The sequence below is a fragment of the Phocoena sinus genome, chromosome 19 (assembly GCF_008692025.1).
Source record: "Phocoena sinus isolate mPhoSin1 chromosome 19, mPhoSin1.pri, whole genome shotgun sequence".
Lineage (NCBI taxonomy): Eukaryota > Metazoa > Chordata > Mammalia > Artiodactyla > Phocoenidae > Phocoena > Phocoena sinus.
This window is the reverse complement of record NC_045781.1, coordinates 18,172,112-18,193,352: the sequence shown is the minus strand read 5'-3', so window position 1 is coordinate 18,193,352 and position 21,241 is coordinate 18,172,112. Positions and strand designations below refer to the sequence as shown.

At 39.8% G+C, this 21,241-nt stretch overlaps 1 protein-coding gene across 9 annotated transcripts in view; it reads left to right on the top strand.

The window, feature by feature from the left end:
* Nucleotides 1-21,241, top strand: part of ZNF507 (zinc finger protein 507) — a 48,020-nt gene that overhangs the window by 3,475 nt on the left and 23,304 nt on the right. For 6 of the 9 annotated variants that reach the window (XR_004346998.1, XR_004346997.1, XR_004346996.1 and 3 more), the window contains 3 exons: nucleotides 3,536-5,670; nucleotides 7,318-7,435; nucleotides 11,046-11,160. Coding sequence is in view for 5 of the 9 variants with exons in the window: in XM_032613715.1 (XP_032469606.1) it covers nucleotides 3,538-5,670; nucleotides 7,318-7,435; nucleotides 11,046-11,160 (2,366 nt within the window). In the remaining 4 variants the exon portion in view is untranslated. Of the gene's footprint in view, nucleotides 1-1,332; nucleotides 1,560-3,535; nucleotides 5,671-7,317; nucleotides 7,436-11,045; nucleotides 11,161-12,787; nucleotides 20,349-21,241 lie in introns of those variants that run through there. The other 3 variants (XR_004346999.1, XM_032613717.1, XM_032613719.1) reach the window with 3 other exon arrangements.

Sequence of the window (21,241 nt, the reverse complement as noted above, 5' to 3'; positions counted from 1 at the left end):
GTGGTTGAGAGTCCGCCTGCCGATGCAGGGGACACGGGTTCGTGCCCTAGTCCGGGAAGATCCCACGTGCCACAGAGCGGCTGGGCCTGTGAGCCATGGCCGCTGAGCCTGCGCGTCCAGAGCCTGTGCTTCGCGATGGGAGAGGCCACAACAGTGAAAGGATCGCGTACCGCAAAAAAAAAAATAATAATTAATAAATAAATAAATTTATTTGTTTATTTTTGGCTGCATTGGTTCTTCGTTGATGCACGGGGGCATTCTCTAGTTGCAGCGAGCAGGGGCTACTCTTCATTGCGGTGCACAGACTTCTCATCACGGTGGCTTCCCTTGTTGTGGAGCATGGGCTCTAGGTGCACGAGCTTCAGTGGTTGTGGCATGCAGACTCAGCAGTTGTGGCTCGCGGGCTCAGTAGCTGTGGTGCACGGGCTTAGTTGCTCTGCAGCATGTGGGATCTTCCCGGACCAGGGATCAAACCCATGTCCCCTGCATTGGCAGGCAGATTCTTAACCACTGTGCCACAAGGGAAGTCCTTTAACTTTTTATTTTTAAAATTTTTAAACATTTACACAAGTAGAAAGAATAATATAATGAACTCCTAGATGCTCATGATTCCAGCTAGAAAATTTGCTGTTCTTATTTTATATCCTGAACCTGTTCACTCGCCCCCACTCCCCCTTGGTAATTTTTTTTTTTTTTTAGGTTTCATTCACCTTGATCTCTTCTTGGAGGTCATGGATAGTATGCAGATTATCATAATCCAGGTTGTCGGCAATCTTGAGCCACTAGGATTGAATCTGTACTCCTTATTTTTATCTCTTTTATTATTCAAATTTTACTTCACAGCATGTAATCCCATATGTATTCAACACACACACACATACACGCACACGCACATTGGTGGCCTAAGTGAAATTTTGGTGAAAAATTTGAGTTGGCCAATATTCAACTTAACTTCCTCTCTGTGTATACTTTATTGTGAGCTGTTTATCTAACCTTTTTTAACAAAGTCTTTTGTTTTAATGAGACTTGTGCATTGACTTTGCCACATGGACCCCAAATGGTTTTTCAGGTGTTTCTTGATGTATTTTATGTTGTCATATCTGTTTTATAGGTGCCGTTTTCGTACTTATCCTCAAATGTATGCAGCCTCTATAATGAGATACTTACATAAATGTTCAGGGAAAATTGGAGCATCTGCTGCAGATTTCCATTAGCTCTTAATGCCTGAGCAGACACAGCTTTAAAATCTGAATGTTTTATCAGGTTCTTTTGTATTAGTCTTTTTCTTGAGATAAGATGAACTCCTCTTCTTCATTTTGCTTTCTTTTTAAGGTACACACTGAAATATCCACGGGGAGCAAATTTGCACTGCTCTGACTTCCTCCTATTATGTCATTAAATAGAAGAAGGATAATGAGTCACCTTTGTAACCCTGTGGGTGTGCAAAGTCTGTTGAGCAAATATTCACTGGTTAACCTCCAGATTATCAGTCAGCCTGCGTGGATGTCACATTTCATGGGAAGGAGACCTTCCATCTATAGTAGTGCACCAAATCTTATGTAAGAAATTAAATGTTCAGGGATTCCTATTAGCTCTTAAATATGTAAGAAATTTGCATTTAACAATTGAAAGAAATAAAGCCTTAAGTGAATGACCCTAGAGGGAAATCAGTAATCACAAGAAGAGCCAAAGCTTCCCTTGGCCTAAAAATGTGGAATTCTCGGGCAGTAAGGTGACTTATGAAGTCACAAAGGGTTTTTCTAAAGAAACAAATTGTTTCCCCCACTGGTCCCTTCTTTAGTAACTTAAGGTTGAGTGTAGAGATTTAAAAACATTTCTGTACTTCCTACTTGAGAAAGGTGTAAAGGAGCTAGTCTTTTGAGGTAATGCCCTCAGGTTGTTTAGGGGAGACAGTGGCTAAAGGGCCACTGGCATTGGGGAGCTGGCACAGCTGTCATTGTTGTAATGGCTGTGGAATGCATTCCCTGCTGGGAGTGCAGCTACAAGTGGAAGAGAAAAAAGCTGATCGCACAGAGCAGGGTATCAGGACAGTAGGAAGAAGTAGTACTAAAGAAGCTGAGAGTAAAATGTTTACCTTTTTGCATGACATGGATCTGGGTATAGAAAAGTTAGTGTGCCACAAAGAGTAGAAAATAAGAGAGGAAAATCCATAACTGCTGTCAGTTGATGTGGGAGAACTGGGCCTGCAGCTGGCCAGAGCACTGGTGAGGTCTTGCAGGAGTTTAGGTATGATCTTGGCAGTGGCTAAAGGGCCCCTATGTGTTGATTCAGCCATTTGAGGGAAGAGGAGCCATGATTCGCCTCCTGAAGAGAATTCCGAGCCTGTGACTGAGGTTTAAGAACAGTATGATCTTTGGTCTATAGCTGGTGCCACTAGAAATTTTGCTGGCATTTATTGAATGTTGTGAGTAAGATTCCAGAATGCACCTAAAATGTGGAAAAACAAAACTTGTTGCTGGAAAAAAGCCTAAACTTAAAAACGTGATCCAGGTCAACAAATGAATCTCACTTTAAGCCAAAGGAAATGTTTGCAGTGAAAGTACTGCCAAGAAATAGAGTGTTCAAGATTTAGGCTGAAAGATAAGCATTTTATGTTAATGGCTTCCTCGGCCATAACACATTACTACAACCTACAGATAACCTGTAGGAAATGACTTTTTTAAGGCCTCTGTGCTTTTTTAGACCTATAACACGACCAGGATATCAATTTTTTCCTTCTCTGATACCCCTTTCCCTTTCAGAAAAGAAAAATGTATGTGTGTATGAGTAATAGTTGACCACTAATATGACCTCTAGAAAAAACCACAGCATAGTTTGTGGTTTATCTTCAGGAAAATAAATCAAAGGAAGTAAAAGAAGGAACTGGATCATTGCTTTTATTTAGTTTCATTTGCATAATACTTCTCAAAATACACTGTTCCCTTTACAATAGGTTACATGCCCATATTTTCACAATTCCAAAGATCTAGGGAGAAAAAAAAAACACATGCTTTTAGTAATAAAACCACAATTATATTTGGTGCAAGAAGTTGTCTCCCAAGAATTGTATCAGTCATGTGTTGGCTTTACAGAATAGTATTTCATAATAACTTGAGGTGGTTCCACATGCCCTGGGAATGGCTGTATTCCTTTGATAATGGAATAGCAGTCTTTTTTCTTTTCTTTTCTGGCATTGTGCAAAAGAGAAGGAGTACTGATTAGGTCCAGCTAGATGTCTAGGGGAAAGAAAGTGAAGAAAAAAGGAGATGTAGATTGTTAAAAGTCATTTCCAAAGAAAGAAATGAAGGATGGAAACACCTCAATCATCAGTCTTGATAGGGGACAGCATTCCAAAGAAAAATTGTGAGCAATTTAAGTCTCTGTTGAGGATAGTCAGGTGTGTTGATATGGAACTCCCAGGTTAGAAAATACTTAGATTAGCTTAAATCTAAGAGTAGTTTAGATTTCCTGAATTATATGCCTGTAATGATACTGTAACCTGGTGATTCTTTCTGTCATATATTCTCCTTTTTAGATATGGAAGAAAGCAGCAGTGTCGCCATGTTGGTGCCAGGTATTGGGAAACAGGAAGCTATGTTGACTGCCAAAACTGTCATCAGTCCATCACTGGAAGTTGATGAAAAAAGAAAAGCTAAAACAGATCCATTAATCCATGTTATTCAGAAGTTAAGCAAGATAGTGGAACATGAAAAGTCACAAAAATGTCTTTTAATTGGCAAAAAACGGTCACGTTCAAGTGCTGCAACACACTCTCTTGAAAGTCAAGAATCTTGTGAGATTCCAGCTAAAGTAACCCAGTCACCTGCTGCTGATAATAGAAGGGCTGAGATGTCACAAATACATTTTACCCCTGACTCTCTCGCCCAGAACGATGGGAAGGCTATGTCTTACCAGTGTAGCCTTTGTAAGTTTCTGTCATCATCTTTTTCTGTGTTAAAAGATCATATCAAGCAGCACGGTCAGCAGAATGAAGTGATACTAATGTGCGCAGAGTGCCATATTACATCTAAAAGCCAAGAGGAACTTGAAGCTCATGTGGTAAATGACCACGAAAACGATGCCAACAGTCACACTCAATCCAAAGCCCAGCAGTGCGTAAGCCCCACCAACTCTTTGTGTCAGAGAACCTCAGGAAGAAATAATGAAACCGTTCCTGACATCCCAGTCAGTGTGGACAGCCCACAGACTCATACCATCCAAACGGCATCTGTGGCAGAAATGGGTAGGAGGAAGTGGTATGCCTATGAACAGTATGGCATGTATCGATGCTTGTTTTGTAGTTACACTTGTGGCCAGCAGAGAATGTTGAAAACACATGCTTGGAAACATGCTGGGGAGGTTGATTGCTCCTATCCAATATTTGAAAATGAAAATGAGCCCCTAGGCTTGCTGGATTCTTCAGTGGCCGCTGCACCTGGTGGGGTCCACGCAGTAGTCATTGCAATTGGAGACAGTGAACTGAGTATCCACAACGGGCCAACAGTACAAGTGCAGATTTGCAGCTCAGAGTCATTATCATCTTCATCTCCTTTAGAACAGAGTGTGGAAGGGGGTGTTCATCTAAGTCAGTCAGTTACCCTTGACCCTAATGAGGAAGAAGTGCTGGAGGTGATTTCGGATGCAGAGGAGAACCTGGTTGCTGATAGCCTACTTTCGTCAGCACAGAAAATCATTAGCAGTAGCCCAAATAAGAAAGGTCATGTTAACGTGATAGTGGAGCGTCTGCCAAGTGCTGAAGAGACTCTTCCGCAGAAACATTTCCTCATGAATGCTGAAATTGAAGAGGGGAAAAACCTGAGCCAGACAGAAGCCAAGATTGCATGTGAAGGAAGAGATGAAGTCTATCATGCTGATAAATGCACTGTCGATATTGGGGGGCTGATCATAGGCTGGAGCAATACAGAGAAGAAAGACAGTGAGTTAATAAATAAAGGACTGGCTACTGATGAGAATGCCCCACCAGGCCGAAGAAGGACAAATTCTGAGTCTCTCAGACTACACTCATTAGCTGCAGAAGCCCTGGTCACCATGCCTATAAGAGCTGCAGAGCTAACGCGAGCCAACCTTGGGCACTACGGGAATATAAAGCTTTTAGATCCAGACACCGGACAAAGGCAAGTAGATGGTACATTGGCAGCGTATTCTAAAATGATGTCACCACTTAAAAGCTCTTCGGAGGGATTGACTAGTTTCAACCAAAGCAACTCTACCTTAGTAGCACTCCCAGAGGGTAGGCAGGAATTGTCAGATGGGCAAGTTAAGACAGGTATCAGCATGTCCTTACTCACGGTGATTGAAAAATTAAGGGAAAGGACAGACCAAAACGCTTCTGATGATGACATTTTGAAAGAATTGCAGGATAATGCCCAGTGCCAACCCAGCAGTGATACAAGTTTGTCAGGAAGCAACGTCGTGGAGTACATCCCAAACGCTGACCGGCCCTACCGCTGCCGCCTGTGTCACTACGCCAGCGGTAACAAGGGCTACATCAAGCAGCACTTGCGAGTCCATCGACAGAGACAGCCCTATCAGTGTCCTATCTGTGAGCACATAGCTGACAACAGCAAAGACCTGGAGAGCCACATGATCAACCACTGTAAAACAAGAATATACCAGTGCAAGCAGTGTGAAGAATCCTTCCATTATAAGGTAAGCATTGGTTCATGAAATCATTCGGAGAACCTTAGAATTTTAGAGCATGGAGGGAGCTTTGTAGATACAGTCCACCCACCTCATTTTATAGGTAAGGAAACTGAGCCCCAGAAAAGTTTGGTAATCTGCCCATGGGATCCCAACTAATTAGTATTAAAGTTGGGACTGAAGGCTGGGTCGTCTGGTGTAGGACTTTTTCCCCCTGCCTGCCGCCTCCTTAACAGGCCCTGTTTTTATTGGTTTAGTGTTTCCAAGTGTATATCTTTTTTAAAGTGTGTTGATTTTAAAGTGCAAGGGAATTACAAGGGATGTACAGTGGAGGAACATTGTACACTCATTTGACTTACACAAAGTTAACCCTATGTGATCGATGCAAAAAAATACCTATTTTTCATCTTATGTGCCCCCAGAATGCAAGTCATTCACTTCAGCTGCTACACAACCAACCAACAGTGATTTATATCCTTGCACAAGCAAAAATGGACTGTATGGGACTTAATGAAAGACAGCACAGTGGAAATAGAGCCATGTATGTTATATTTTATGGGAAGTTTACAGTACCTTCAAGTACCGTGATTTTCATTTTAAGTGCTACCTAAAACCAACAACCAGTATGAAAATACTGTTTTTGTAAAGGCAACTTGTGTTCATTGAATCATTGGTTTAGAACTTTTCTTCAATATGCCAGTTGACTGTTTGCGGGGGAAAAAAGTGTATTGTAAAGGGCTGACTGGGATGTCGACTTTTTTCTCAGTTTAGCCAGAGTTGGGGTCCAGCTGGTAGTAAACAGGTAAGCAGGAATTAAAAAGCCTTTGATTCTGAGATTCACTGCCTCTTGGATTGCTCTCATGAAATTCTGAAATGGCCTCTGGCCACTGGACAAGTAGCCATTCAAATGGGCTGCAAAGGCAAGTTCCAGGAGCTGCTTTTGCTGCTGCACTCTTTTTTTTTTTTGCGGTACAGGGGCCTCTCACTGTTGTGGCCTCTCCCGTTGTGGAGCACAGGCTCCAGACGCGCAGCCTCAGCGGCTATGGCTCACGGGCCCAGCCGCCCTGTGGCATGTGGGATCTTCCTGGACCCGGGCACGAACCCATGTCTCCTGCATCGGCAGGCGGACTCTCAACCACTGCGCCACCAGGGAAGCCCGCTGCTGCACTCTTGATTCATGGGGGTGGGCGTAAGGGGGAAGATGTCCTTGGAGTCGCAGTTCCAACTAAGTTTCTTTTACAAATTTCGTTGATATTTAAAGGCAGAAATCATCTGAAGTGCAGAAGTTAACTGATTGGATTTATTTTTGTGAAAGTACTGAGTTATTCTGAACACTCTGCTCTTTCCTCTGGGCTCACCAGTGTTTCAGGAAGCATACACATGCCATGCGTAAGCACTCCCTAAGACAGTGGTGGCTTCCTTTCAGAGAATGTGAAAAGAGGAATTGCCTTTTTGATAAGATTGTGTTTTCCTTAGTGTATTTCTTTCCATAAGCTGTCAAACGTTTCAAGTAATCTTTTAACACGTTTGATTTTTAAATATTGGTAGTGTGTTCTAGGTACTAGGTGACAAAAGCAGTTAACTCCTTCTACAGCCTCCTAGTAACCGTAAATATGTTTATTGAAAATTACATATTAATTTCTCTCAATTTTTTAGAGTCAACTGAGGAACCATGAGAGAGAGCAACACAGTCTTCCAGATACCTTGTCAATAGCAACTTCTAATGAGTCAAGAATTTCCAGTGATAAAACTGATGGAAAATGTGTTCAGGAAGGTATCTGCATTTTCTTGTATAGATGATATTGATTAGCACATGAAGTAAAAAATGCCCTTCGTTGTCATGTGGGTTATTTTCAGGACTAAAGCTCCATCTATTTGCCTCTATTTTTAAGCTGTGTGAGTGAATTTTATCTCTGAGTACTAAATGAAGTACTGTATTAGTAAGTACTCAGCCTCAACCGTATAGGTAGATATACTCTGCAATGTATGCCGTCCTATAGGAGCCAGGTACAGCAGAAACCCTGAGATGACACGCCGGCAAGCCAGGGAAGCTGCAGCACAGAAAGAAAGCCTCCTTTCCCTTTCCTTTCTCAGTACCAGCTGACCCACTGAGAACGTAGCTTTTGCAGATGGTAGGCCCCCACCTCAATCTTTAACTGAGGCTTCCTGCTGTGATCTTATTCTTATCCAAGTGTAACTGCCAGATTTCATCTGCATTATTTAAAAAAACAACACAGGCTGTTTTTATGTACTGGTTAGGTACCAGTCAGCCGAGTTTCTGCTAATAGGAATATTAGAATCAAAAGATTTAATTAGAGTTCCATGAAAAGGCGGTTGCCACATCCGGAGAATTAAAGTGTAATAAGCTGTGCTTCCTTGCATCATCTCACTTAAATTGATATACTTTAAATGTCTCAAGTGTAGTACATAGTGTTTATGGGAAGTAAAATATACTGGAGTGACTTTCCTTTTTAGATTTCCTAAGAATTAAAGTTAGGAACAACTGCAGAGTAAAGTGTTTTACCATAATGTTTCATTAAACTGACCCCAGAAAGCAAAACTGGTTCTAGAATGTTTCTGAAAGAACTGATTTTGATACCGCTGCAGCACCAAAATTCCCTTGTCAAACAGATGTCATCCCCGTAAAACTATCCAAAACAAAAGGAGTTTATGACATAGCATCTGTTCCTGCCATAGATGGCTGAGCTAAAACTGTTTTGTTTCCTTTTTACAAAATAGCCCTAAATGCCTCCTTTTATGTTAATTCATTATGTTTCCATATCCCCTTTAAGGGAGACATTAAAACATTTGATATCTTTGGGCCATAAATCCCTAATGAAGGAATAAAGTAAGTACTACTCACTCAGTGGCACCAACTGTGGTTACCACTCTTTTCTAGCACCATCTCTAAAAACAATAATTTTAAACTGGCCAAATGGGTTAACAAATTAAAACGCACAATTTGAATTAAAAATATTGAAATGTCAGCTCAAAATTAAAATAACCAATTTGAGCTTCATGGCGTTAGCATCTATCCACCACATTCCATTTTGCATCCTCTCTGTGGCGCATGCTCTGTTTCTTAGGGCTACACGTATGGATTTTAAATTGCTTGCCATGCCTCTCCTCCCCACCCCCACACCTCCACTTGGCTCTATCTGCTGTTCTCTGTCATGGTAGTGTAACAATTCAGACGGCTGATAACCTCCAGCGTACTTACATCTATACTGATACTTTATTGATTCGGTATTAGATCTCTCAAAATCTAGTTTTCAGGCCAAAGAACAAGTTTTTAGCTCACAAAGAAGATAAAAATAATTCATGTTTATCAAAACTTTTTTAACCCTTTAATAAACTAATTAAACAAGAGGGGAGATGCATGCTTCTGTGGCTTCCAGCCTTCATCCATCACAATAGCACAGATAACTTGTGGCACGTTTTTGACTCAGAGATCCAATGTAATAGTACCTCAGACATTTGTTCTGCCAGAAGGCGTGGAGTGCCCATCCTGAGCTGGATACTGTGCTAGGTGCTTGGAGTGCGGTGGAGGTGTCACTGCCTTCGAGGTACCCAGCCCAGTGAGGAACCCAAAACTGTACTGACAGGTATGTCAGCAAACACCACAGGTGCTCTGAGAGCTCTGGGCAAAGCACTTTCATATGCTGTTTCTTCATGAAATTTAATTAAATTGTTCTTTATTGTAAATCTGTAATTTGCCAAGTCCTGGGGATTCTGTGTAAGCAAAACAGGCAGATCCCTACCCTCAGGGAGTCTGCAGCTAGTGATGGGTCAGACTTGACCCAGACATGCAGGTAACGTACAGACTGCGGTGAAGGAGGAGTACAACATGCTCCTGGGCTTACCAAACCATGCTGGGAGGTTCAAGTATTTCCGTTTCGTAGATGAATAAACTGAGTCCTTAAGAGGTGAAATAATTTGCCCATGATCACATTGGTACTAAGTGGCAGAGCAGAGACTAAGCCCAAGTTTTTGAAATTTAAATCCAATATTCTTTCCATTGGAAACAGTTGCTTGAAGTAGCACAGGCTCTCATTCTGTGCTATATTAAGTTTTTCCATCTGTCATTTTTATTAGTTGTCGTTGATCTGTAATATTTCTCACACAAAACCATTATCCAATATTTCACACTTCAGTTTTTCAGAGTTTGTTTTTTTTTAACTGTATCTGGAGCAGTGCCACTTATCAAGCCCAAGTTTTTAACCTACCAATTAAGAGCAATACTTAGATTATAATTATGATTAGTGTGTGTATTAATGTTATAGATTTATACCAGGAAATCAGGACATTTTGTTCTGCCTGGCAAAAATAGTTACTAGCAAAAGAAATTTTAATTTTAGAAAGCTTAAATTTAACCTAAGGATTTTCTTTGTTTTGCTAAAATTTCCATGTGGGTTTTCTTTTGTATCACCACTTTTACTTTTATGCAGTGTGTGCTGTGTTCTACCTAAGCTTTCTTCCTGTCGTGTCTTGTTCTTCAGCTTCTATGCTTGCTTTGTTTCTGAATATAAAGCAGTCAGGCTATGAATAGGCTGTGGACCTTGTGCTGACAGAAGCGTAAATAAATCACTGAATATCTTCAGGAACAGTTTCCTATGACCAACTCATTCTGCTTGTATTGCCTCAAGCTTACCCTGATTTGAATTCCCCAGCCCTGTTGTTGCAGAGTGAGTTTAGTGACAAGGCCTGTTCCTATGGATTCATGTTTCCTGGATTTCGGAGAGCTGCATATTCATGTTAGTCCTTGTAAGCTGTCAGCTTACTAGGTATAATTATACTACATTAAATAGCACTTAATACTTTGCCATTGCTTTCCCTTCTGTTGTTGCTTTGATAGCTGACAGTTATAAACAAAGGAAACCTACAGAGTGAAAAAGCTTTGGGCTTTTTATATTGAGTTTGTTAGATATGCTTTGTAGCCATACTTTATAATGTTGTATTATAGTATTAAATTACAGCTTGTTGGCAAATCAACGTTTCCTTAAGACAATATATCCAATATTGATTAGACTAACACCTTTCAAATTAACAGTGTATCTCTGGTTAATTCACCTGCTACACAATCAGCAGGGCAGCTGGCATCAGGTTCATTATATTTTAGAATTTTGTACAAGGTTATGTAGAAGCTAACCCAATGTATCTGTGTTTACAGATCAGATGATATTCACTTTATATCCACTGATAGTGCAGATGTAGGAGAACCTGTAAAGCTACATTCAAACTTGTTAACTTTATTAAACAGTGAGAAAGCCTTCATTGAAATGTTAGTACTGTATGGTATAAATACTCGTTTATAGTGGAATGTAAATGCTGTCATTTTAATCTAATCAAAGCACGTCACTAAAACTGTGAAATACTTTGTCCAGGGAATAAGTCGTCGGTCCAGAAACAGTATAGATGTGATGTATGTGATTATACAAGTACAACGTACGTTGGTGTCAGAAACCACAGACGAATCCATAATTCTGATAAGCCTTATAGGTAAGTGTGATGATCCTAGAGTTTTAATACTTGTGTTACAATACTCTATAGTAAAGAAAAAAGTAGAAGTAATTAAAAATTCATAGCAGTTGTTTAAACATAGGTTAAGCACGAAGAAACTTTCACTTCCTGGTTTCATGAGTATTGCTGACTTTGTTAAAGAATGTGAATTTTAAGCTTGAGTCTTAGGATGATAGGCTTTTTTTTTTTTGCGGTACACGGGCCTCTCACTGTTGCGGCCTCTCCCGTTGCGGAGCACAGGCTCCGGACGCGCAGGCTCAGCAGCCATGGCTCACGGGCCCAGCCGCTCCGCAGCATGTGGGATCTTCCCGGACCGGGGCACAAACCCGTGTCACCTGCATCGGCAGGCGGACTCTCAACCACTGTGCAACCAGGGAAGCCCTAGGCTTATTTTTGACTAGATTTTGTCTAGTTGCAATATAAGAAGATGTCTATATCTGTCAGTTTCATGTGGGTATAAACTCATAGCAGTTTTCAGTGCTTAGAGTACATTTCAGTAATTTGGCAGTTAAGTACTCAATATTCCAGCAAAAGATTCTTAAAAGTAATAAAATTCCCTATGAAAGATTCTGTTTCCGAAAATAAATCTATCGTGTAGAGTAAGGTCATTTAATTTAATTTTGTCACTTGATTTTTTACAAAAGCCAATTCTAATACGTATTCAGAAAATATAGGCATTCTCAGTTGATCAAGATAGGCTGATAAATAGAAATAATTACTTCTTAAATAAACTTTGCCCCTTGAGAATGAACTGCTTGTTGTTTAAGTATAGTAAAGATGCAGATATTTTTGCATAGTTTGTCCAGCTGTCACAGAGCAATTTGTTCTACTTGCAGCTGTGAGGGAACATCAAGCTTCCACTCAGAGTTAAGCCAGTCACCATAACCAATAGTGAGTGCTAGGCAGTGGCATGAGCTCTTTTAACCCCTTAACAAAACTTGATTCGTGTTTTAACACTCTGCCCAGGTTTTATACGTATGACACAGGTCACTGTGGTAAAGTTACTGTATTAATGTCTAAATGAAAACCTGACAGACTATGCCTTAAAATGCCATTGTTTGATCCCATAGTGTGGCTCTCTCTATATATATATGTATACGGTTTTAAATATTTAATACACACTTAATTCGCTAACCAGCAGACTTATTTATAATCACTTTGCAGGCAGTGTATCTCTTTGCAAAAAGTTTTGTAGCTCCATGGAAGCTGTTTGATGTTGTGTCATTGTCTCTATTTTTATTTCAAATATTTTTAAAACTGGGATTGCTAAGAAAGATTTTTCCCCTGAGTAGTATTAAGGCCATTAACCATTATTAACAATAGCTCAATGCCATACATTGTAGATGAAGCATGCTAGGTAGTATTTAACATGTATCATTTATCATTTACACTAGGAAATATTTAGGAGAGCATGATGGAAATGGAGGACACTAGTTCATCTGATATGAGGAGAAAGCCTTATCTTTATATTTCAGGTGTCTGTTCTTAAATTTAATGACATACCATGTAATCCAGGCAAGAATAAGATAACGTTCTCTGGGTCTAGAACTAGACTGTTCGTTGAAATTCACTGAGAAATATTTATTGAGCAAATATTATGTTCCAGGGGCTGTGTTAGACTCTTAGACTGTTGTCACAATAAAAAGGTATCATCCCATCCTGATGGTGGCCCAGATTTCACAGAGGACAAAAAGGAAAAAAAAGGTATCATCCCTGCCATCTTGAAGCTTTAGACAATGAACAAGTAAACTCTCAAATATACAATTATGATAGATTTATGAAAGAGGTTAATGATTGATTCTGGTTCTGTAGAAGAGAGTTTCACATCCACCTGAATAGATTAGTCTTAAGCTAAAAGACTCATTTTGATAGCTTTTGCTATTTTAGGGATTATGTTTTCTCATGTTCTTAAAATACTCACACTCATAGGATTGGTTGCAAGTTGTCCTAGGGACTTCCTTCCAGTGGGCAACATCCTGTGAGAATCTTCTTCCTGTTACATCAGAGAAGTCTCAGTATGTTATTTTCCAGATTTGTTCACACCGTCTCACTGGGTTTGGCCTGAGTGCCTCAGAAAATATGTTGTCATACCAACCCCTCCATGTAATTACTACCTTTCACGTAAGACGTATTTTCCAACTTTCGAACCTTGTGACTCTTCTTTTAACCTTCTTTAAATACTTATCCTTCTTTGTCTTCGTGGGATTTGCCGTCTACAGAGCATTATGGATTAACATGTTCTATTCCAGTATGTTTCTGGGACTTTCTCTTCATTGTCACATACTGTTTGCCTTAAGCTTAGCTAGGAAGCACAGCCTTCTTGATATCTAATTTAATCTCAGTAGTTTTTCTGGCTTATTTCATTTGTGCTTCACTCAGTTCTGCTGCCTAGTACACTTATGGTCAGAGTTGAGACTTGTTTTCTCAGGGTGCCTACCCTGTGCATTTTTCATTCCCTACTTTTTGTAAAGAAACGTGCTCACAAGTAGCAGTGATAAATTTCTTACAGAGTGAGAGTGCATCGCTACACCACATGTAGTCTTTGCATGAGGGCAGAACAGGTTGATTGTGTGTGTTTAGTGTGCCTGTTATATGTGCCTGTTTCTGCAGTATTGATAACTATTCTTTTCCCTTGCCTTTGCTTTTATGTTGCCATACTGGTCCTTCACTGAGCCCATTCGTGTGATCTGGGCAGTATAGCTTCATGTATCAGAGCCCTGGCTCTGGGAGCACATAGTCCTGGGACTGAATCTGAGCTCTCTGACTTATGGCATTTGTCCCCTTGGGCAAACTATCTCACTTCTCTATGCTTGGCCTTGTCATTTCTAAAATGAGGATAATTAAGACACCTGCTTTACAGGACTGTTGTAAGAACTAAATTAAATACCATATGTAAGATCCTGGCACATCATAAGCACCCCATAAATGGTAGCTGTCTAATAGTTATTGGGCCCAGTTTTTATCCTTATCTCTTCTCACTGATTCATTGTCTAACCATACACACAAAAAAACGCTGACCTCTCATCATTTGGGAAACAGAGTAATTCTGTTCGTGGACAGGAAGCTTACGAGGTTTTTTTTGTTTGTTTTTTTTAACAAGAGATGCTGTACCCAGGCAGAAATACTGTCACAGCTGAGGTCCCCATGCTGTGTTGACTGCCTTGGAGGCGACTCAGTGTCTTGGGGAGCACTCGTGCTCTAGTCTCAGGCCTGGACCATACACCACCTCTGCCCAACCGGGTGACCCTGGGGATGTTATTCTAAGCTAACCCTCCTTTCCCATATGAACCTGGTGAGAATATTGCCCAGCTCATAAATTTTGGGGAGGATTGAATGAGATTATATGTATTAAGCACCGATCATGTTACTTGGAGCATTGAAGGGCCTGGTTCCTTTCTTCTGCTCATCAAGTCATGAGGTCATCTCAGAAACCCTGTCCTCATTGCAGAAGGAAGAGAGCTGTTTTTCATTCCTATGTTAGGACAGGGAAAGATGAAAAAAGCATCATCCCATCCCAGTCCTACCAAATGCAGCAGACTTTGTTTTTCAGTGCTTTATTAAGGAACATTCTGAGTAAGCCACATACCAGTTATTGTTATACTTGATATTTATAACACTGACCCCAAAAGTTACTAAAAGGTCCATTCAGAATTTTCAGGTATTGGATTGTCTTCAGTTTAGTTTAATATCGCAGTACTAGAGTTCCCCCTGCTTTCCTTCCCCCAGTACCACCTTTGTGAATGACTGGCTAGAGATGGAAGATGGGACAACAAAACGTCTTCCTCAGGTTCCCAAGTTTCCTCCTGACTATGTGGCATTGAACCCATTTTCCCTTAGAAACATAATTGTATTGGTACTTAGGTTCCAAAACTACATGGCAAGGCGGAGGGTAGGAGGGACAACATGACAGAGGGAAGTACATGGTCTTTGGACTGAAGTACTCAGTACACTCCCTGGCACATAGTAGGTACTCAGTAAATGACGTAGTTATGTGTATACCTCAGTTTTTTTAATCTATAAAATGGCTCTGGTTGTATAAGTTTATTATATTTTGAAAATAAATATGTAGTAATATTCTTCCTTAAGTAGAAGAGCTACCCAGATATGTATGTTGATTTTTTAATACAAATCTTATTTTAATACCCAGCCCCAAAATACCCAATATTTCCTTAAATGTTTCAAAAGTATCCTTTTAGAGTTATTTTGTTTATATTAGGAGGTCTAAACATTGCATTTGATTGATAAGTCTCTGTCTCTTTAAAATAGACTTTATAACTTACGGCAGTATATATCATGAAAATTGCATAAGTTAAAAACATACAGTTTGATGCATAAATTAAAAGCATACAGCTTGATGAATGGTCACAAAGTAAACCCATCCTTGTAACTCCTCAGACCAGGAAATAAACCATTGCCAATTCCTCAGCAGCACCCTCTTCTTGGCCCTTCCACTCACTAAATTCCCCCTATTCCCCACCAGGTAATCACCATCTTGACTTCTAACATCATAAATTAGTTTTGCCTGTTTGTGAACTTGATATAAATGAAACCATACAGTACATATTCTTTTATGTCTACCTTCTTTTTTTTTATTAATTTATTTTTGGCTACATTGGGTCTTCATTGATGCGTGCAGGCTCTCTCTAGTTGCGGTGAGCAGGGGCTACTCATTGCGGTGGCTTCTCTTTTGGCGGAGCACGGGTTCTAGGCGAGTGGGCTTCAGTAGTTGTGGCACGTGTGCTCAGTAGTTGTGGCTCGCGGGCTTCAGTAGTTGCCGCATGTGGGCTCAGTAGTTGTAGCGCATGGGCTTAGTTGCTCTGTGACATGTGGGATCTTCCCGGACCAGGGATCGAACCTGTGTCCCCCGCATTGGCAGGCGGATTCTTAACCACTGCTCTACCAGGCAAGTCCCTATTTCTAGCTTCTTTCACTCAACATCATTGTGTGTAATTCAGTGTAGAACTAATGCATTCCTTTTTATTACTGTATAGTATTCCATTGTAAGATTATACCACAATTTATTTTTTTATTGTACTACTGATGGATATTTGGATTATTGCCAGATGTTCCCCCATTGTGAGTAACACCATTTTGAATACTCTTTTACGTATGTTTTGGTGCATATATGAAATGGTTCCTTTTCCATTGGTTTATACCTAGGAGTGTAATAATATGTGGGTAATAAGGGTGTGCTATGTTCAGGTTTGGTTGATATTGTCAACAGTTATCCAAAATGGTTATACCAGTTTACAGTGGTTGTACCAGTTCATACCCTCATCAACACTTTGTATTATCAGTCTTGAATTTTGATCATTCTGGTAGGTGTGTATGTTGTTGTGGTTCTCATTTGCATTTTCTGATGATTTGTGAGGTTGAGCATCTTTTCATTTGTTAATTGCACATTTCTTTATTGGGTGGTCTGCCTTTTACTGACTGATTTGCAGCGGTTCTTTATGTGTTCTGAATACAAGTTTTTTTGTCTATTATGTATATTGCACATATCTTCTAAACTGTGGCTTGCCTTTCTACTCTCAGTGGTGTCTTTTGAAGAACACAGATTTCTAGTTTTAATGTAATCAAATTTATTAATCTTTTTCTTTGTAGTTAGGGCTTCTATGTCTTTATACTCTGAAGTTGATGCTGATTTTTCTGAATAGCCTTGTGAGTAAGGTAGACGATGGAGGGAGGGGTAAAAATGTGTGCTTATAAAATAATGACCCTGATTTTCAGGGATTCACATCAACTGGGTCAAAAAACCTGTGTGCTTATGTGTTAATGACTCTGATTTTCTAATATGACACAAAAAGTAAAAGAAAAATCTTTAAAAAAAAAAAAAAAATCCAGGGACTTCCCTGGTGGTCCAGTGGTTAAGACTTTGCCTTCCAGTGCAGGGGATGTGGGTTCGAGCCCTGGTCGGGGAACTAAGATCCCCCATGCCTCGCAGCCAAAAAACCAAAACATAAAACAGAAGCGATATTGTAACAGATTCAATAGACTTTAAAAAATGGTCCACATCAAAAGAAAAAAAAAATCCAGAAAGGTTTTAAGCAATGGAAATGACATTTGGAATGACAGGGTTGCCTCCTGTGTGTGGTCAGTCATTATAAAAAGTCTGGTCTTTATATAAATATAAACATATTACAAACAGTAATAATAATAGCTAACTTTTTTTTAGAACATTTTTCATGGACCAGGCAATGTGCTAAGTACTCAATATGTGTCAGCTCACTTAATCCTCATGACAGCCCAGTACTTAGGGATATTACTACCCCAGTGTTGTAGATATGGAAACAGAGGCTGGAAGGACTGAACAATTTTCCATTGTCTCAGAAATGGCAGAGCCAGGGCTTGAACCCTTGCTCCTGTCAGCTATGCTGTTCTGCCTGTACCTGCTTGGCCAGAGAGAACTCTTCGTGAGCCGCACTGCCGCTGCATGCCAAACCACCTCCAACTTAGTGGTGTGAAACAACAGCTCTTTTATTTTGCTCAGGGATTCTGTGGGTCAGGAATTCAGAAAGGGCACTATAGGGGTGGCTTGTGTCTGCTCCGTGAGGTCTGGGGCTCGGGAGGGAAGGCTTGAAGGCTGGAGGTGACTGAGACGGCTGGGGTTGCAGGCATCTGAAGGCTCCCTCACCAGTCTGGGGGTTGATGCTGGCTGTCAGCTGGGGCCTCAGCTGGGGCCTCAGCTGGAACACGTACATGATTTCTCCACGTGGACTTTCCAGATGTGCTAGTTCCAAAAGTGAATGCTTAGGTAAGAAGTAGACAAAAGCTGTATTACCTTTTATGACCTACCCTTGGAAGTCACATACCATCACTTCCACCATACTTGCAGACTTCTTAAATCTCTTTTAATCTGAAGGCATGTTGAATCGTTAGTCAATTGTGTTGGCTTGGGGAAAATCTCAAGTCTTTGAAAAACTTCAGTTTGTTTTAAGGAAAACAGTTTAGCTGATAGTTTAATTTGGAGGGAAAATACATGCTTTGTTCGGAAGGAATGAACTAAAGGAGTTTGTTTTTCTCAGTGGTATAAAGAGTTCTTGGGTTCCTCACAAAATTTGAAGTGGCTACTTCTCTGGGCCTTAGTTATTTATTCCTTTAAAAGCATAGAAAACTAATTGAATGTGGTAAGACAAACCCTATTGCAGAATTTCTCCTGCAGTCTTTTCATGTATGTTCAAGTCACACCTCGAATATTGCAGGACATCCACATTCTGCTTTCCTCTGCCTAACCTCTCAAGACAGTTGTTCCTAATTGAATCAGACCTGGAGTAATGTCCAAGTAAGGCCCCAGGCCAAGGAAATAGGGTAGTTTAACCACATCCTTATCTCTGTGGGGTTCTGGGACTAAAGTAACTGACTCTTTATCGATGGGAGAAAGCCTGTAGAAAAATTCAGTCCGTTTTTTAGCCAGATTGAGAAACCTTGGGTTTTCCAATGTCAGATGTTTTCCACACCACCAAGCAACTCAATTCTCAGCAGATATTAGCTGAGTGTTCTGGAAATTTAATTCAATTCTGACACTTTTCTACCTGGAGATAGTATCAGATCCCACCAGTTAAGGGCCCAGTCCCACAAGACTGCCGTTACTTCAGATGCCAATCACAAGTCTAGGTTGTTACCTGTGCTTCTGACTGGCTGACTGTAAATCGGGTTTTAAATCAACTGTAAATGAGGTTCTCGTGACTCCCTCCTCAGGTTTGATTAATTTGCTGGAGAGGATATTATAAAGGATACAGATGTACAGCCGGATGAAGACGTACAGAGGGCAAACTCTGGAGAGGTGGAACTTCCATGCCCTCTCTGGACATGCCACTGTGCCAGCCCTTCCATGTGTTCACCAACCCGGAAGCTCTCTGAACCATCCTTTAGGTTTTTATGGAGACTTCATTACATAAGCACCATTGATTAAATCATTGGCCTTGATGGCTGAACTCAATCTCCAGTCTCTCCTCTGGACTGAAAGTTCCTACCCTCTAATCACATGGTTGGTTCCTCTGGCAGTCAGCCCCAATCCTTAGTTTACCTAGGAGCGTTCCAAAAGTCACCTCATTAACATAACGAAAGAGTTCACTGCTCTCATCACTTAGGCGATTGATTCCAAGGGTTATAGGAGCCCTGTGCCAAGGACTGGGACTAAGACTAAATACATATTATTATAAATCACAGTATCACAGGTTTCTACATTGTTCTTTTTCTGACTCAACAAAACACGTGGTCATGGAATTTACATCTTCATAAAAGAATATAGATAATAAAAAAGTAAACTATACTTTCAGAAAATAAGTGCAGCGAAGTGAATAAAACAAGGTAGTAGTATAATAGTGGTTTGTTCTAATTTTTTTTTAACGAAGAGAATTTGGTTTGCTCCACGGAATTGTATAGGAAAAGTGGAGAAGGAATGAAAATGTGAAAATAATATTTTAGCTAACGGAAATATATTCTTAAGGGAGTAAAAATATATTTTAAGCCACCTTTACATAACTTCAAAGTTGAGGTTCTCTTATAGTATCCCTTCTCTAATCAGTTAAAAATCATTTTAGTAAATGCTTACCCTTATCAGATTGTTCCTACTTTTTTTTTTCATACTTAGATCTTTTAATGAATATTCACCACTATAAGTGTCCCTTCAGAATAACCTTTGTAACCAGGCTAAGGTAGGTACTCATAGAATTAGGACTTAGTTGTTCAGCACACTGCTCTTGCTTTATCTCTCCTTTCCTCTCCTTAAAAAAAAATTTTAAGGACTTCATATTAAGGGATACTGATTAACAGCAAATTTTACAGAAATAAGTCTTTGTCCAACAAAATGAGAGAGAGAAACTTGGAAAGTAAAAAGCTTCATCTATATGCATTGTTTACTTAGGAAAGCTAATGAAAGTGGTAGATTCTAGGTTAGCTCATAGATTACATTGAATTGTTAGAAAAGAGCATTTCTGACCATGCATAATATTTCACTGTAAATTTTAGCTTTTCTCAAACTTTAAGGTGTACTTGTCCTCCACACACTATTCTAAAAATAATTTGAGTGTTTACTTCTGGAATATGTGATTCACGACTTCTATAAATATCCATTATTTATTTACTTATTTTAATTTTTATTTTTGGCCATGCCACACAGCTTGCGGGATCTAGTTCCCCAACCAGGATTGAACCCGTGCCCCCTGCAGTGGAAAGCGCACAGTCCTAACCACTGGACCACCAGGGAATTCCCTCCATCATTAATTTAAATGTGCTTATTTCATCATAACTGGTGTCTCCCTAATGTAGTAAATGCTGACAGGTCAAAAGCCTTAAAAATGGCAATGTCCCACAGTTCAGGAACATTCTTACCTCTCGGAAAGTAAGAGGGGCAATCATTATGGGGCACACAGGGAGTTTCAAAGGTATACTGGTAATATTCTACATCTTAACTATGAGTGTTCATTTTTTCTTTATTATTCTTAAAGATTATGGGGGTTGGGGGGATGGACTTTATCCTACAGAATAATCAGCAATAGATATAGAACATATTTGTTACAAGATTGTTTATAATGTTTAAAAGATCAAAAACATTCTCTGTACTAATAGTAAAATGATTAAGTGATGACACTTTCATAGGGTGGAACATTAAACCCCATTGAAAATGTATAACTTTTAACTTGAGAAAGTACTATGGAACATTGTCAAAAGTAGGATTAAAAATCTGTAGTATATTTCCACTTTTGCTTCAGATCTATATATGTACCTTAAAAAGATTGGGAAATTATGCAAGTGATTCTTTAGAATCTGTACTTAACTTGCCTGTATATTTTTTGTATAAGGGATATAGATTATATAATCAGGGAAATGTTTAAATAAAGACCGCATTTGCTGACCAGGTGAGTTAGGACAGAAATTGGCTTAGCAATTTTAACTAAACATCCAAAAGCAGGGGCTCCCGTTTTAGACAATATACCAAAGTAGATAAAGTGAACAACTCTCCCAATGACAATAACTAAAATGCTAGGTAAATATTTAAAACAGTGTTTATATGTATAGTTCATCTATCAGGGAAACTGAGAAACTGCAGAGGTAAAAA